This window comes from Camelina sativa, chromosome 15 (assembly GCF_030686135.1).
Source record: "Camelina sativa cultivar CO46 ecotype springtype chromosome 15, ASM3068613v1".
NCBI classification, from domain to species: domain Eukaryota; kingdom Viridiplantae; phylum Streptophyta; class Magnoliopsida; order Brassicales; family Brassicaceae; genus Camelina; species Camelina sativa.
In genome coordinates, this window is record NC_141894.1 from 31,779,343 (window position 1) to 31,798,039 (window position 18,697).

General features: G+C 41.6%; 1 protein-coding gene across 1 annotated transcript; it reads left to right on the forward strand.

Moving 5' to 3' along the window:
• The first annotated feature begins 8,937 nt into the window (after positions 1-8,937).
• On the forward strand, positions 8,938-12,627 carry LOC147927418 (uncharacterized). Its single transcript, XM_087487453.1, has 8 exons — positions 8,938-8,943; positions 9,546-10,586; positions 10,805-10,907; positions 10,995-11,208; positions 11,422-11,549; positions 11,891-11,962; positions 12,048-12,173; positions 12,359-12,627. The coding sequence occupies exons 1-8, from the start codon at positions 8,938-8,940 to the stop codon at positions 12,625-12,627; spliced, it is 1,959 nt and encodes a 652-aa protein (XP_087343579.1).
• Positions 12,628-18,697: the final 6,070 nt, after the last annotated feature.

Consider the following 18,697-nt stretch of genomic DNA (forward strand, 5'->3'; position numbering starts at 1 on the left):
TACGGAACCTCCTCCAACTATCAATCTTCACGACTGGTTCGTTCTGATGAACATCGTGGACACAGGCCTTACTTAGGACGGTTTCAGATCTGCAACACACACGGCCATAGTGCTCGATGGTGCCCACAATATCGCTCTCGCTCTCTAGCGCAGTCTCCCAACCAGTCCAGTCCTTTTCGACCATGGCAGCCCCGAGCTAACCTTGCTATTGGCTAGTCTTATGATCCAAACGAGTGGATTCTTGACAGTGGTGCCACTCACCATATGACATCTGACCTCAACTAAATGTCCCTCCATGAGCCGTACACTGGTGGTGATGATGTTGTTGTAGCCAATGGATCTCCTATACCCATCTCTCACATTGGTTCAAGGCTTCTTCCCTCTCAAACTCGTGATCTCAAATTACATAAAATTTTATGTGTCCCTGATATTCAATAGGAATCTTATCTCTGTTTATCGCCTATGCAACACTAACCAAGTCTCCATTGAATTCTTTCCTGCTTTCTTTCAGGTGAAGGATCTGGCAACGGGAATTCCACTTCTTCACGGCAAGACCAGAAATGATCTCTATGTTTGGCCAGTCTCTCCATCACAAGTCCAGGCTCTCTCCACTTATACTCTTTCAAAAGCTTCGCTTCCTGTGTGGCATTCACGACTTGGTCACCCATCTACCTCCGTTTTAAACACCTTGCTTTCTAAATTTCCTATTTCAGTTTCGAGTTCCTCTTCTAAGTTGTTTTCATGCTCCGACTGTCTTCTTAATAAGAGTCACAAACTACCATTTTCTCAAAACACTATTGTCTCTACTTATCCTCTTCAATATGTTTACTCTGATGTGTGGACATCACCAATCTATTCACACGATAAATACAAGTACTATCTTCTACTTGTCGATCATTACACACGCTATACATGGTTGTATCCAATGAAAAAAAAATCTGATGTCAAAGCTATTTTTAGTGCATACAAACCTTTGGTTGAAAACCGGTTTCAGCAAAAGATGGGTACCCTGTTTTCTGATAATGGCGGTGAGTTCTTGGCTCTTCGAGCGTACCTTGCTCTCCATGGTATCTCCCATTTGACGTCTCCTCCACATATGCCTGAACACAATGGTATCTTCGAGAGGAAGCACCGTCATGTCGTTGAAACTGCTCTTACACTCTTATCCACCGCATCCGTTCCAAAGGAGTTTTGGCCTTATGCTTTTCAAACAGCTGTGTATCTGATTAATCGGCTGCCGACGCCGGTTCTCTCCAACCAATCACCCTTCTACAAGCTTTTTCAGACCCATCCAAATTATGATAAACTGAAGATTTTTGGATGTCTTTGCTTTCCATGGCTTCAACCGTATGCTCAACATAAACTTGATAGTCGCTCCAAACCGTGTGTCTTTCTCGGTTACTCACTAATGCAGAGCGCGTATTATTGCCTGCACATCCCCACGGGTCGTATTTATACATCTCGACATGTTCGATTTGATGAGACTCGATTTCCCTTTGCTCCTGCTGGTGTTTCATGGTTTGTTGAAGATGTCGACAGCTGTCTTGTATCTAACTCGTTACCCACGATTGTTCCAGTATCACCGCCAAGTGGAATTCCCGGAACTGGTCTTCACCCTGCTCCTCCGCCTCCTCCGTCGTCCTAGGTATTATCTTCTTCCTCTTTGCAATCTTCTTTCTCTCCTCCCCTATCTGAGCCCACTGCTCCAAATACACATGGGCCTCAATCCCCGGCCCAGCAAACCCAATCTTCCACTGAGCCCACTGCTCATACCCAAAATGATTCGACAACAACAGATCAGACCCGACATTCCTCCGCCTCAGTAAACCCAGATTCCTCCGACTCGTCGTCTGCAACCACCCAAATAACCACTCCACACCAACCACGCCAATCTCCACCTCATGAACCACCTGCAAATATCCACAAAATGCAAACTAGAGCCAAAAATAACATCACTAAACCAAAACGCAAGTTGAATCTACATGTTGCTGCTCTGAAACAATCTCGAGAACCGTCAACTGCAACACATGCTTTGAAGGATAAGAAGTGGCGTCGATCGATGTCTGTGGAATTTGATGCTCAACACCTTCACCAAACATGGGATTTAGTTCCTCCCAATCCTACACAAAATGTCATTGGATGTCGATGGGTCTTTACCACCAAGTATCATCCAAATGGTCAATTGAATCAGTACAAGTCACGATTGGTTGCAAAGGGGTTTCATCAGAAATATGGAGTCAATTATGCAGAGAATTTTAGTCCAGTAATTAAATCTACAACAATCCGGTTAGTTCTTGAAGTTACAGTTGCTCACTCTTGGCCTATTAAACAATTGGATGTTAACAATGCGTTTCTACAAGGAGAGTTGACAGAAGAGGTGTATATGGCTCAACCACAAGGATTTATATACAAAGATCATCCTGACTATGTTTTCCGCCTGAAGAAACCAATCTATGGTCTCAAACAAGCTCCCCGTGCCTGGTATCTTTCTCTCAAGAATCATCTTCTTCAAACAGGTTTTACCAATTCTCTTGCGGATACTTCTTTGTTTATTCGCCGTACAGCCAATACGTTTACCTATATTTTGGTTTATGTGGACGATATTTTGGTCACTGGTAATGATCCCAAGCTTGTTGCGCAAGTGCTTCAATCATTTGCCACTCGTTTCTCGATTAAGGATCCAACTGATCTGAGTTATTTTCTGGGTATTGAAGCCACACGCACTAAAGCTGGTTTACATCTTATGCAATGAAAATATATTGTTGACCTCCTTGCTGCACATAACATGTCTGATGCCAATCCGGTTGCTACACCTCTTCCTGTATCTCCGAAACTTACTCTCCATGGAGGAACTCCTCTTGATGATGCCAAACCGTATCGTTCTGTTGTTTGAAGTCTGCAATACATATCTTTCACTAGACCGGATATTGCCTATGTGGTCAACCGTCTGTCACAGTTTATGCATCGTCCGACTGTTGAGCACTGGCAAGCAGCAAAGCGGTGTTAAGGTATCTCGCAGGAACTCTCACTCATGGTATTTTCTTTCATTCAAACTCTGCAGTTTCTCTTCAAGCATACTCCGATGCGGATTGGGCTGGTGATATCGATAATTTTGTCTCTACCAATGCCTATGTTGTCTACTTGGGTCGCAACCCTGTTTCATGGTCCTCGAAGAAGCAACGCGGTGTAGCTCGATCCTCCACTGAAGCTGAATACTGCGCCGTTGCGATCACCGCCTCCGAGATTCGGTGGCTATGCTCTGTTCTAACTGAAGTTGGTGTCCAATTGCCTACTGCACCTATCATCTTTTGTGACAATATAGGTGCCACATACCTTTGTGCAAACCCAGTTTTTCATTCCCGGATGAAACATCTTGCTTTGGACTATCACTTTATTCGCCAACAGATTCAGGCGGGCATACTTCGGGTCTCCCATGTCTCAACACAAGATCAACTAGCTGATGCTCTCACTAAGCCATTGTCGAGACCGAGTTTCCAACGAGCATGTCACAAGATTGGAGTTCGAAGTCTCCCTCCATCTTGAGGGGGCATATTACAGAAGAATCAAATCATCTAATTCCTTTGATTACACTACTCACATATTCTTGTCAATCTCTCACATTTACTCTGTAGAATATTGACTTCCTATAGATAGCTTCTACACTCTTGTATATATTTGTATTCTCTCTAATTATCAATATATCAATTACATTCAACATTTACATGGGTAACATTGAGACAATACTGAAGTCAGTGAACAAGAAATATTTTGTGATACTTCTTATTGTATGCTATTGTCGTTATTTAAAAAACTTTTCTTTTAAATATATGTTGCTGTATGTTTTCATTTATTTTTGTAATTTTATATTAAAATTATGTGGAAACCTTAATATTTTTTTTAATAACTATACTGTTTGATATGAGCAATTAAAATCTTTAATTATTATTAATATGCTGATAAAAATGTAAAAATAATTATTTCACGGGTTAAGTCTAATAAATTTGAGTATTTATAATATAATTTAATTTGCGTTATACTGCATAATAACTTTTATGGATATAGTTCTTTCACTGGTTAAATCTAAAAATATTAACTTACGGGTTATAATAATGAAAGAATAATTCTTCCACGGTTAAATCTAAAAAGCACTAAAAATTTATATTTTCATGACCATAAGAAATTCGATACGGTTAACATTATTATAAACAAAATTAAATAATTGTCTTCTCTGGTCGTGTCTACTGTATACAACTGGTCAGATTTTAGAATTAACAATCAAAATACAATTATACAATCTTAAAAACTAAACAAAAGAAACAAAATTAATAAACAAATACATTTTTTTTTGTTATGAAAATATTGTCTCGCGGTATACCGCGGGTTAAAGTCTAGTTTATTTTAAAATAATAGTTATAACAAATCACAGTTACTAAATTATATAATTAATAGTTACACTTAAAACTTAAATAAAAAATTTATAATTCTCTTTTTTCCGTAGTTGCCCAAAACTTTATATTGTTTAAACAAAAATATACTAATGATGATGTTTAAAGAAAAAAATGTATCATTCTATCTATCTTCTATTTATGTTTTATAATGGTATTTTATTTTTAAAATAATCATAATTTTATTTGATATTTGTTCTCTCTTTAATATATAGAGAACTTTAAAGGGAATTTGGCAGCAATAACCCAAAAAAAAAACTATATTTAACTGACTGACCATTATAACCACTTAAAGGTCATATTCCATATATTTTGTGTATTATATACCATTTTGTCCTTGTGCTAACCACCACCCTCACCACCTTTACTTCTTTGCCACCACCACCCATACTCCCTATCATCATCACCACCATCCTCACCTCTTTACCACCATCGCCCATAGGGTTCCCAATAGGCTAAGCTCTAGGGTTTAGATTTCCTCCAGCCACCACCACTGTTGACCACCAACTCCGGTCGCCGGAAAACGCCACCTCTGATAGTCGGAAACCGCCACCTCGGATCGCTGGAAACCGCCACCTCCGGTCGCCAGAAACTGCCACCTCCGGCCGCCGGTCACCGGAAACCGCCACCTCCGGCCGCCGGTCGCTGCAACCCCCGGCCACCGCCGCCACCTCTGGCCACCGGCCACCACCATCCTCCTTAACCACCCCTACTATCAAAACACTAAAACTGTCATTTCAATTATCCCTAATCCTATTCTTCTAATTTATTCAAATTATATTCTTCATCCTATTTATTATTTTGGTTATCTCACAATGGCAAACAAAGCACTAGAGATGATTTTAAACGTGTTATAACATGCAAGAAACCAAAACATAATCTTATCCAATAAAGTAGAGAGCCACCACCCAAAAAGAAGCTCTCAGTGATTGCCATGTGGCATATGTGCATCATGAAAGTGCAAGTTGCTTTCTTTTTAATTTTTGGTCCCTTTGATTGCCAAAAAAACTGAACAGTAGACCAAATAAATATGAATAATATATTTTCCTTGTAACACCAGTGAACCAAAATTTGGGATTTCGGTAGGAATGTCGATCGACATAATAGGTGGTGTCGATCAACACCGTAAGTGGTCGATAAAACCGGTTCAATTTTAATACTCGGTTTGTGTGATCGATTTAGGAAACCCTAAGACTCGAGTTTAATTGGGAAAAGTCGACTTCCCAAGTCTTTTAGCCGCTTTTGACACGTTCTAGAGTGAAAAAAGAGAAGAGAGAAAAGTCTATGTGAATGTTCTTGAGTCTTCTAGAGATTCTTGTTTCTGTTGGTGAGTTTTCTTCTTGGAGAGCATGGATATGAGGCTAAGGACGTGTGGGGAAGGTTGATGTAGTGCTAGCTTCGTCCTTTGGGTTTATATGTCTCTAATTTGCAAAGGTGAGTGCATGACCTTGGCTTATCTAAGCTAAGATCTCTGTATATTTGACTTTGTGTGATGTGTGATTGATTTTTTTGGGTGCTTATGTGCTTTTCTTGGCTCTTAAGGCTTGGGTTCACTCATGGGAATGCCTTGGACGCATGTGAGGTGTTTGGAGACGGAATTCAGAGCTGGAGATCAAAGGAACTCGATGCTCGGTATCAGTGTCAGTCGACACCAACGTGAGGACGGCTCGAGGACTTTGGCGAGTGTCGGTCGACACCATGTGGATGTGTCGGTCGACACTGCTAGGGTTTTAGGAATGTTGAGTTTGGTGTCGGTCGACACCAGGTGACCAGTGTCGGTCGACACCAGGTGGCCAGTGTTGGCCGACACCAAGTGGCCAGTGTCGGTCGACACTCTCCTCAAGAGGCGGCTGATGTTGTTATTGCTTGTGTATTGCCAGGTTTGTTTTATTTTTTTGTTGATTGTGGCATGAAGAGATCTTATAGCTTGTGTGTATAGCCTAGTAGATGGGAGGATTGCCTCACTAAGTATTTATAGTAATACTTGCGCCTCTCTTTTGTGTTATGGTGCAGGTAAAGGCTATGTGTGATCGTGGAATCAAAGCTATGAAGAGGAGGATGTTCTAGATGCTCGGTTATTTGCTTTGTGCTTCTGTTAGGATGCTAGAGTGGAAATTAGTTGTCTAGAACAGATGCTAGGTTGCTGACTCTATGAATTTTTTTGTGACATGTTTAAGATGTTGGAACTATGGTTATTCGTTTATTCATTATTAGATTATTGGAATTGTTTTTATGTTATCCCCAAATTATTGTTTTATTGGGGCCAGGTTGATAGTGAGTATGAGATCACTAGATATTATAGGATATATATTAAAAAAGGGTCGGATTGTTTCAGTCTGGTATTAGAGCCATTACGGTTCTAGGTACGGGTTTGCTGTGTGCTTTGTGTTGTGGATGTTTGATTGAGTGCTTGTGTGTGGCATGGGGTCATAGAACATCCTCTTTGAGCCTTCAATGTGATTCCACGGTAATTTGTATTTCCTTTTGTAGTATGGAATCGTTTTGTTTGCTTAGCCTTCTATTCTTGGTGGTACAGATTGTTAGAGATGTTGGAGCTGCTGGTCGTGGATGTGGACGTGGTCATGGGGGTGGTCGGGGACAGGTTCCCAAGGTCAGTGTAAGTGTAACCCAGAGCATGGCTAATGAGGAGGAGGTAGAGTCGCAGGTTCATACTAGAGAGCCTAGGGACTTGGCTGGTATGGGTATTGGCAGGGCTGATGGACTCGGCATCGGAACCAGTGTTTCCCCATGTGTGGGGGTTGCAGCGGATGGTGCTCCACGTCGGGAGGATGTCCTGGCAGGCTTGCTGGCTCAGGTGTTGGCGTGGCTTCCAGCAGTGGTGCTGCCAGCGGCTGGCGTGCAGGATCCTATGGTGCCATCAACGGTTGATGGACAGGCTCCGATGGTGCCGCAAGTGGTTGGTGGGAAGGCTCCGATGGTGCTGCCGGTGGTTGGTGGGTAGGGTCCATTGGTGCTGACTATGGCTGGGTTAAAGGCAGACGTGCAGCCGAGGGCCGAAGTAGTTGATTCCAAGTATGTCTAGATGCTAGTGCTGCTACGGCATGTGGGTGCGGGCTACTTCCCTGGGAGTACGAACCCGAGTGTGGCAGATGAGTGGAGGGAGCGCATGGAGAACATCTTTCAGTCACTTCATTTTCCCGACCACTATTGGGTGGACTTGGCAGCGCACTAGCTGTCGGGAGATGCGCGTGTGTGGTGGAGGTCTATGATGGTCCAAAGAGTGCAGCAGGAGATGACTTAGATTGATTTTGTGTGAGAGTTCAACGCCTTGTATTTTCCGCAGGAGGCGCGGTTCTTGGAGGTTAACGTGGAGTTCCATCGGCTTGTAATGTATGATTGTCGGTCGTTGGAGCGGGAGTTGGCTAAGCTGCGGAGATTCCTATTGGCTTTTCACGATGACCTGAGGACTTTGGTGCATGGTGTGGTGTTACGCTATGAGAGAGGAGCTGGCGGAGACTACAGCTGGGATAGAGAATGACTTGATATCACAGGTGGCGGTGGTCAGTCCTCTAGATTTCTGAAATTTGGTGAGTTTTAGTAAATTTTGGTAATGTAAGACGAAGCATACTCTACAGAAAGAGTTTGCCTTAATGATGGTCCTAGAGCAAATACGTTGACATTCGTACGGTGCTTGAGACAAAAAAGAGAGAGAGGGATGAAATGATCAAGACAATTAAAGAAAATTTAGCCTATGCTGAAATAATTTCAAGACATACACTACAAGAAAACAGGCGATTAGCGACTACAAGTAGCGACTACATTTGTAGTCGCCAAAAATAACGACGAAATAGTGACTATTTTGCGACTACGTTGTGACTACAGTAATTTAGTCACTACTGAGTCACTACCGTACCGACCACAGCTGACAGTCGTATTATAGTCGTTAAATTAGCGACTATTGTGCGACACATTTGGTGAGTCATAAGATAGTCGTAAGATGGTCATCAAATAGCGACTACGGTACCGACCACAGCTGATAGTCGTATATTTGGCAACTGCTCTGTGACTCTTGCTGCGAGTCATAAAATAGTCGCCCCGTAGTCGCCAAATAGTCGTAAAAGACAGTTAAAAAAACATGTTTTTCATGTGGGGGTTGGTGTACCAACTTTTATTAAGTAGTAGCCTATTAGTCACCTAGGTTTAATCTATAAAAACGAATTGCACCCATTTGTTTTCTTCATTCCGACACAAGTGTCTTTCCTTCCCAAAAAAAAAAATGCTAAATAAAAAAAACAAGTTTGGCTTTATAAAAACTTATATTTTCTCCCAAAAAAATAATATATAGTTGTAAAAAAAAAAAACAAAATATTTATATATATAATGGCGGGATATTACAGTTATGGTGGTAATGGCGGTAATTATCGAGAGTGGATGTACAAAAGGTTTGATAAAGTAACAGAAAATTTTTCATCTGAATTCGAAGTGGACCAATTCTGATCGTCTGCAAGTAGCCAAGATACAGTTCAGAATAATGGCGGTAAGTTTCTCTGTCCATGTAGTGTTTGCAAGAACAATAGATGTCTCTCGGGTAGAAGAGTTATGAGTCATCTTTTTAATATTAGATTTATGCCAGATTATTATGTTTTGTATAACCACGGAGAAGAAATCTATTTGGATATAGGAAGTAGTTACAATGATAGGACGTATGATGGGAGTCATGAAGAAATGGGTAATGTAGTAGAAGATCCATATGTGGATATGGTGAATGATGCATTTCGTTATAATGTGGGTTTAGATGATAATTATCATCAAAATGATAGTTATGAGAATGTGGAAGAACCGGTACAAAACCATTCGCAGAAATTTTACGACTTGTTAGATAGTGCAAAAACTCCTTTATATGATGGTTGTCGTGAAGGTCACTCGCAATTGTCATTATCTGCTCGAGTCATGCAAAATAAGGCGGAGTATAATATGAGTGAAAAGTTAGTGGATTCGGTTTGCGGAATTTTGACGGATTATTTACCAGAAGGCAACCAGTCTAGCGGTTCACATTACGAGACAGAGAAATTGATGCGTAATTTAGGCCTTCTATATTATACAATTGATGTATGTATTAACAATTGTATGATTTTCTAGAAAGAAGACGAAAAGGAAGAGACATGTCTATTTTGTGGTTCACCAAGATGGAAGCCTAAGGAGGACCGACGGAGAAAAAGAGTACCATATAGTTGTATGTGGTATCTACCTATTGCTGATAGGTTAAAAGAATGTCAGAGCCAAAAGACTGCAGCGGCAATGAGATGGCATGCAGAGCACCAATCAAAAGAGGGAGTAATGAATCATCCTTCTCATTCGGCGGAGTGGAGATATTTCCAAGAGCTTAACCCTCGGTTTGCGGAAGAACCCCGGAACGTCTATCTTGGATTATTTACTGATGGGTTCAATCCATTTGGCATGTCTTGTAATCATTCGCTGTGGCCTGTGATCTTGACTCCATATAATTTACCCCCTGGTATGTGCATGAATACGGAGTACTTGTTTCTTACAATTCTGAATTCTGGGCCAAATAATCCGCGAGCTAGTTTCGATATCTTCCTACAACCTCTTATTGAGGAGTTAAAAGAGTTGTGGTCTACTGGAGTCGATGCATACGTTGTTTCTTTGAATCAAAACTTTAATCTAAAAGTTGTGCTGATGTGGACGATAAGCGACTTTCCGGCATACAACATGTTATCGGGACGGACCACCCACGGTAAATTGTCTTGTCCAATTTGCATGGAAAGTACAAAGTCGTTTTATCTACCGAAAGGAAGGAAGAAATGTTGGATTAACTGTCACCGAAGATTCCTTCCTCATGGTCATCCATTAAGGAAGAACAAAAAAGATTTCTTAAAGGGAAGAGACGCTTCTAACGATTATCCACCGCAGTCTTTAACTGGTGAGCAAGTTTATTACGAGCGTTTGAAATGTGTAAATCCACCAAAAACCAGGGACGTCGGTGGTAAAGGTCATGAAAAGAAGATGGCAGGCTATGGAAATGAACATAATTGGCACAAAGAAAGCATATTATGGTCGCTACCTTACTCGAAAGATCTCAATCTTCTACATAATATTGATGTGATGCATACCGAGAAGAATTTTGTGGACAACTTCTTGTATACTCTTATGAGTGTGCAGGTAAATCTAAAGACACCATCATGTCAAGATTGGACATAGAACAATTTTGTTCTCGACCACACTTACATATTGATAGGAAGGGTAAAGCTCCATTCCCAGCATATACATTGACAAAGGAAGCCAAAACAAGTTTATTGGAATGTTTAAAGCATGCGGTGAAATTTCCAGATGGTTATTCGTCATAATTGGCTAGTTGTGTTGATCTGGTCAATGGCAAGTTTTCAGGAATGAAGAGTCATGATTTCCATGTTTTTATGGAGCGACTACTTCCATTTATCTTCGCAGAACTCCAACACCGGAACGCTCACCTTGCGTTATCAGGTACTACGCTATTTCTAACTCTATACAACGAGTATATATGAATATATTAATTTTGTGAGACATGCAATTTGAGTATATATTTTGTAGGGATTGGAGCATTTTTCAGGGACTTATGCTTGAGAACTTTGCAAAAAAGTCGCGTTCGGATTCTAAAGCAGAACATTGTTTTGATCTTATGCAACTTAGAAAAGATCTTTCCACCATCATTCTTTGATGTGATGGAGCACTTGCCTATACATCTTCCTTATGAAGCAGAATTGGGAGGCCCTGTACAATATATGTGGATGTATTCTTTTGAAAGGTTTTTCAAAAAGTTGAAAGGAAAAGCAAAGAACAAAAGATTTGCGGCAGGATCAATTGTTAATCATATATCAATGACGAGATTGCTTATTTCTCAGAGCACTACTTTGCCGATCATATACAAACAAAGTCACGGTAATTAAATGCATATATAATTTAGATATTTGAAGATAACTATATATTATCATTAATTTGAATTAACTCATTTGATCAGGTTAACAAGATTCAATGAAGGTGAAGTCTCTGTGTTTCATGTCCCTGGAGTACCTAATATATTTACTCACGTCGGTCGTCCAAGTGGGGAAATGCATGAAGTATGGCTTTCAGAGAGAGACTATCAATGTGCCCATACATATGTTTTACAAAATTGTGACTATTGTCAACCAATTGAGAGGTATATAAAAAAGATTCTCAACTTACATTTTCATTTAGAAAATCCACAATTATTTCTCACATATATATATATATATATATGTTGCTTTGTTAGTATGTTCGAGGATTTTCTTTCTACAAAATATCCGAGATTGACCGAAAAAAAACTCTCCACGAAACAAGCTGAAGAATACCATGTGTGGGTGAAAGATTATGTATGTCTACACAACTTGCAAAACCAAACAATGCATTTATTTATACTTAATATATAAAATATATTGATATATTGCCATGCTTTTATGTAAATGCAGGTTATATACTGAAACGCCACAAATCCATTCCCTACTTGGGTTCAAGGGATAGTGCATGGACCTTTGCACAAGGTCAAAACTTGGCCAGTGTACTATACAAGAGGCTATGTGTTTCATACACAGACTCACGGTGCTGGACGGAAGACATGTAACTAAGGTGTATGTGCTACTGATGAAAATTACACTGGTGCATCTGATGGCGCGGATTTCTACGGGAACATAATCGATATCATAGAACTTGAATATGAGGGGATGGTAAATTTGAAGATCACACTTTTTAAGTGTAAGTGGTATGATCCTGTTCTCGAAGAGGCACTCGGAAGAGAAATAGTGGTGTTTTAGACGTGAACGCATCGGGGAAATACAACAAATATGAACCATTTATTCTAGGTACATAAAGACTCCATATAATTTAGATATTTACACATAAATGTAACTATCCATACTAATTTATGATTTTGCAAACAGCATCTCAAGCGGATCAAGTTTGCTATATTCCGTATCCATACATAAAGAAACCAAAGCGGGAGTGGCTCAATGTTCTAAAAGTAAATCCTAGAGGAAACATTTCAGGAGAATACGAAAACAACGAATCGGCTCTGCTGCAAACAGAAACTGATGATGCTGTATTGATGATTACAATTGAAGATCTTATAGTCGACAATTTGGTAGAAGAAGCTAATCCAGTAAATCTTGATTACGAAGAAGAAGAAGAAGACGAAGATCCATATGCTTAGTATGTTTAATATACTATATATATCATTATTTGTCAAAAATAAAATAAAACACTAAGTTTACTTTGTAATATAATATATGTTAAGTATTTTGTTAAATAATATTAAGCTTGTATTAGTATTAATAACTTTGTAATATAATATATGTTAAGTACTTTGTTAAATAATATTAAGTTTGTTTCAGTATTTAAACCCAAATAAGTTATATTTGTAATCTGTAATTTAAATTAATTTTCACTAAGTATTAATTTTTACCAAAATAATTTAAATTTGTAATTAATTTTTACCAAAATAATAAATTAATTCTGTAATTATAATTTGTACCAAAATAATTTAAATGTTACAGTTTACAATTGGGTTAAATTTAGGCCCAAATCCACTTCCTAATTAACTAATTAGGGCCTAAATATTCCTAAACTAAGCCCATTAACCACTAACCACTAACCTATACGAAACCCTAGTCTCACAAGACAAACCCTTAACCTCTCTGCCTCTCGAAACATCTCTTCCTCCTCTCTCAAACCCTACTCTCTCGATCCAAACTCGACTTCTCTGTCTCTTCAAATCTATCAGTCTCTCTATCAATCACCAACAAGATGCCGAATCGAGGAAGAAAGAGGAAGGTTGCTCCTAACGTTGCTCCTAACGTTACTCAGAGACCGAGAGGGGCAACACCAAATTGACGGCCTAACATTCTGCCCAGTTAGTACAACTTCACGCCGGCGGTCCAAGATCCTCCTCCTCTGCAGAAGCCTAAAATACAAGTTGCCGGTTTGCAACGACAGTCATAAGCTTCCCACATCCGGAACTATCCTCCGCCGCAACAACTTTTTCAGAACTCATTTACACACCCACCTCCACCCGAACTACACCGGACTCCTTCAGAAGAAGTCCACTCCAATCCACAGACTCAGGCCAATCTTCAGGATGTCCCTCCACCTTCTCCAGTTCGACCCTCTCAAACTCGATCTCATCCATCGCATCCATCGTCTCAAGGGAACAACTTCGAAGAAGAATCTTCTCCGGTGTTGCTGGAACTCCAGTCAGATGTTGTAACATCCGCGAACCAATTTTTAAGGTTTTGGTGTGGGTGTCGATCGACACCCTTGGTGTATCGATCGACACCATGTTTTCTGGTTTGGTCCGGTTCGTTTTAATTATGGTTCAAAGAAAATCCCTAAATCGTGTTATAAGTGGAGAAGCGACAAATTAAGGGTTTTAGGGTGTCTTGTCGCCGTTTTCAGAGATAGAGAGAGAGGAGAGAGCCTATTGTGGTGTGAAGGAGATTAAAGGAGAAAGATCAGAATCGTTAGGGTTTGGGAGGAAACAGTTTCGGCATATCAAATCATTCTCAAAGGTAATGAAATTTGGTAGGTTTATTCCCAAGTCTTTCATCGTCATTCGCCTTTTTACAGAAGTAGATTTGGATTTAAACTCGATGAGTTATTGGCAGTGTCGTGAGACACGTTTTCTCAGACGCGAGTTGGGACCATCGGAGATTGTAACTGAGATCGTGGTCTCGTGTTGTGCTTGATCGTGCTGAAATTTTGTGGGAAGCTTAGTGACGTCTAGTGGTAGCTTTTCACCGGAGCGATTTGATAGTTAACGGTTGGTTTTTATTTTAGGGTTTCGTCTTTGAGACTGTTCTTTTCTGATGTTTCTGTCCAGTTTTGCTATAAGTCGTTTTTGGTTGTGTGGCTTGTTGTAGGGCGTTTCTGGGCTGTTTCAGACGTTAGGAGGGTCTCAACTGGTTGTATTGGTTGTTATAATCAGTTGATAAGGTGAGTGCTTGACCATGGTTGATCTAAGCATGAGATCTCTCTTGTTTGGGTGTTTTCTTTGCTGTTTGTGTTGTTTTGTTGCTTGGGTTCGTTGCTTATGTGATTCCCAGTGATTTCCGAGGTAATTGGGTGAGTTTGAGACGGATTCGAGATGATTTGGAAGGGGAGTTCGACGTTCGTGTTCGCGCAGATCGTGTCTGCAGAAGAGGCATCGGTCGACACTGTTTAGCATCGGTCGACACCATTGTTTGTAGTATCGATCGACACCGTGAGGCATCGGTCGACACTGGTCTCAGCCGAGACTTGTTTTCCTGGTTTGATGTATTGTTGTGTGTTGTTTGTTTTGCTTAAACATGAGGGTCTCATATGCTTGTGTGTATAACCTAGTAGATGGGAGGACGGCCTCACTAAGTATTTATGATAATACTTACGCATCTCAATTGTTGTTTGTGGTGTGCAGGTAAAGGCAAAAGTGTGATCGTGGAATCATGGCGATGAGGAGGAGGATGATCTAGGGTCTCGTTTGTGTGTTATTGGATTTGTTGGTTATGTTGTTGGAACCTTGGTTAGTGTTATGGTAGGTTGCCGGATAGAATGGTTAGGAATGTTATTGTATTGATGATTTGTTGGTTTTGTATTATTGGTATGTTTCCGCTGTGCTTAATGTTATTGCTGGTTTAATGTTGAGTTGTGGTTTGGGTTGGCTAATTAAGTAGTATGGGATGCTTAATTATATATTGTTTTTAATTATTAAAAAAAAAGGGGTCGGGTTGTTTCATTTTGGTATCAGAGCCCTTATGGTTCTAGGTTTGGGTTCACTAGGCTTTGTGCTGTAGATGTTTGGGATTTGCATGCTTGAATTGATTATGTGAGTTAGTCAATTGTGTGTGGCATGGAGTCTTAGAACATCCTCTTCGAGCCTTCAATGAGATTCCACGGTGAGTTATTGTTATGTTTCTTTGTGTGGTATTGATTTGTTTTCTGCTTGTTAGCCTCTGCTCTTGGAAGATCAGTGGTTAAGGTGTTTGAGTAGTTGGTCGTGGACGGGGACGTGGTCGTGGTCATTGTCGGGCGGGTCTTGAGGCCAGCGAGTGTGTGGTCCAGAGTTCCACGAGGAGGTACGTCAGAGGGTCGCAAGCGTATCAGGAGGGACCAGAGGGGATTAGCCGGTGAGCGTGCCGGGGGTGCTGGGAACCCAGGTGTGGGGTTGCAGCAGGTGGAGCCCAGGGTCGAGATGATCGCTTGGCGGATCTGTTGGCGTGCTGTTGGAGCGGTTACCGAGAGGGGTACCAGTGTAGGCTCCAGTTGTGCCGCATGTGGCGGGGTGCAGTCAAGGGCTGCGGATGTTGAGGACTTTCCACCTTATGTTAAGAGGATGGAGCGGTTGTAGATGACCGGTATGAGATTATTCTCAAGAGGTATCGGGCCTAGAGAGGCGGATAGGTGGACATATGCAGTTGGAGCAGATACTTCTCTGCTTGGTGGTTAATCCAGTTGGATATAAGTTGAGTGGGCAGGTGTAACATTGCAATGTTATACTCAGACCACAGGAGGTAGTTGTGTCGAGAGATGTTTATAGTCGTTAAGGATTGTTGCTCCTCAGGGGATGGTGATTCCCCTGAATACCGATAGCTCGAGGGGCTGAGGGCTCCGAGAGTGGCAGAGGGGATGTTGTTCTCCTGAGGGGATGAGTAGTTCCCCTGAAACCGAGATCTTGAGGATTGTGGTCCAAGAGTGAGACGGTATAACTCGAAGACGCTGGTCTGAGAGTGAGATCGGTATGACTCGAAGGTTGCGACCTAAGAGTGGAAGAGTTGGGAGCAAGAAATTCCTAGGACGTGAGTATAAACATAACGATTGAATGTAGACCTTGAGAGATTGACGGTGGTTTAATCTCGGGTTTTGAATGTGTTGACTTTTGGGACAAGGTTTTATGACCATAGCGTTTATGAATGTTTGGCTGTGTGCCAGGATTGTGAGGCCGGTGGTGCCGGAGTCCTGGGAAGGGGAGTTACAGCAGGATTGAGCCGGGAGAGGCATGTTTGCCAGATACATAAGTTCACGAAAAGCCTTCCTGGCAGGATAAACTAATCGTTGTAACGATGCTGGATGAAGTTCATTGGAGTTGGACAGGGTTGCTAGATCCAAGGTTTTGGTAAACTTGTTGGAGGGAATAAGTCAAGTGGTTTGAGTTAACTGCCTGCAAAGCATTTGACGCGGTGAATCAGAATCTGCGAACGTATGGTACTTGTTTGTTTTATTACGCTCGTATTGATGATTTACTGTGGAGAATTGCCAAGTGGAAAAGCTATTTCTGGAATAGTTATCTTGGGGAAGTTTCCCTAAGTGGCAAGTTACTAGAGGTTCTTGGACGAACAAGAGGGTTGATATTTAGGTGGCGGCGAGTTGATGTCGGCATACTTGAGTATTTGTTTAGTTGAGCTGAGGAAGCAACTAGAGGATTTATGGAGCAAGGGATTTATACGTTCTAGTGTATCACAGTGGAGAGCACTGGTGTTATTTATTAAGAAGAAGGATGGGAGTTTCCGCTTGTGCATTGACTAATGGGGTTTGAACCGGGTCACTGTCAAGAACAAGTACCCTCTTCCCAGGATTGATGAGTTGTTCAATCAGCTGGGAGGTGCTACTCGGTTCTCTAAGGTAGATCTGGCGTCGGGTTATCATCAGATACCGATAGATGAGGCAGATGTGAGGAAGACTGCTTTCAGGACGAGGTATGGGCACTATGAGTTTGTGGTGATGCTTTTCGGATTGACTAACGCGCCAGCAGCGTTTATGAGATTGATGAACAGTGTGTTTCAGGAGTTTCTGGATGTATCTGTCATCATTTTCATCAACGATATCCTGGTTTATTCTAAGAGTCCTGAGGTGCATGCAGTGCATTTGAGGGCAGTTATGGAGAAGCTGCGGGAGCAGATATTGTTTGCTAAGTGGAGCAAGTACAGTTTTTAGCAGCGTGAGATGGGCTTTCTGGGTCACATTGTTTCTGCATAGTGAGTTTCTGTAGATCCGGAGAAGATTCAGGCTATCAGGGATTGGCCTAGACAACAGAATGTCACTAAGATCAGGAGTGTCCTTGGTTTGATAGGTTACTACAGGACCATGAGATGAAGTCTCTGGTAGGAGAGGTCAGTGCGTTGAGCTTGTGTGTGGTTCCTCGAGAACCATTGGGTTAGGAGGCGGCTTATGGAGCGGATCTTCTGAGCAGGGTGTGGTTGGCTCAAGAGAAGGATTTGGGGCTGGTGAATGTCTCTAAGGATGTTGATTCAGAGTATCAGGTCTCAACTAATGGTACTATCTTGGTGCACGGTCGGATTTGTGTGCCCAAGGATGAGGATTTGAGATAGGAGATCTTGAGGGAGGCTCATGCGAGCATGTTTTTCTATTCATCCAGGAGCGACTAGGATTTACCGTGATCTCAAGAGGTACTATCATTAGGTCGGGATGAAGAAGGTTGTAGCTAGTTGGGTCGCGAGGTGCGACGTGTGTCAGCTGGTGAAGGCTGAGCATCAGGTTCCAATCGGATTACTAAAGAGTCTACCCATTTCAGAGTGGAAGTGGGATATGATCATGATGGATTTTGTGGTAGGATTGCCAGTGTCACGAACTTTTGATGTTATTTGGGTCATTGTGGACCGGTTTACTAAGTCAGCATATTTTCTATCCATTAAGAAGATTGATGGAGCAGCGGTCTTGGCTAAGAAGTATGTGAGAGAGATAGTCAGATTGCATGGGGTGCCAGCGAGCATTGTGTTTGACAAGGATTCTAAGTTCACTTCGGTGTTCTGGAAGGTATTTCAGGCAGAGATGGGCACTAAGGTGCATATGAGTACAGCTTATCATCCCCAGACAGATGGACAGTCTGAGAGGACGATCCAGACGCTGGAGGATTTGTGTGTTGGATTGGGGTGGCCATTGGGCAGATCACCTGAACCTGGTAGATTTTGCTTACAACAACAGTTATCAAGCAAGTATTAAGATGGCTCCTTATAAGGCTTTGTATGGGAGACCATGTCGTACACCATTATGTTGGACTCAGGTGGGGGAGAGGAGCATATATGGTGCGGATTTTGTTCAGGAGACCTCAGAGAAGATTCGGGTTCTGAGGCTGAACATGAGGGAGGCTCAGGATCGGCAGAAGAGCTATGCTGATAAGAGGAGAAAGGATCTTGAGTTTCAGGTTGACGATAGAGTGTACCTCAAGATGGCTATGTTGCGGGGTCCGAACAGGTCATTGTCAGAGACTAAGTTGAGTCCGAGGTACATAGGTC

Excerpts from the sequence above, each read along its gene's own strand:
- LOC147927418 (XM_087487453.1), top strand. Across the intron at positions 11,209-11,421 it reads TGGATGTATTCTTTTGAAAG|GTTAACAAGATTCAATGAAG; the intron begins GTTTTTCAAAAA and ends TCATTTGATCAG. Across the intron at positions 11,963-12,047 it reads TGCATGGACCTTTGCACAAG|GTGTATGTGCTACTGATGAA; the intron begins GTCAAAACTTGG and ends CATGTAACTAAG.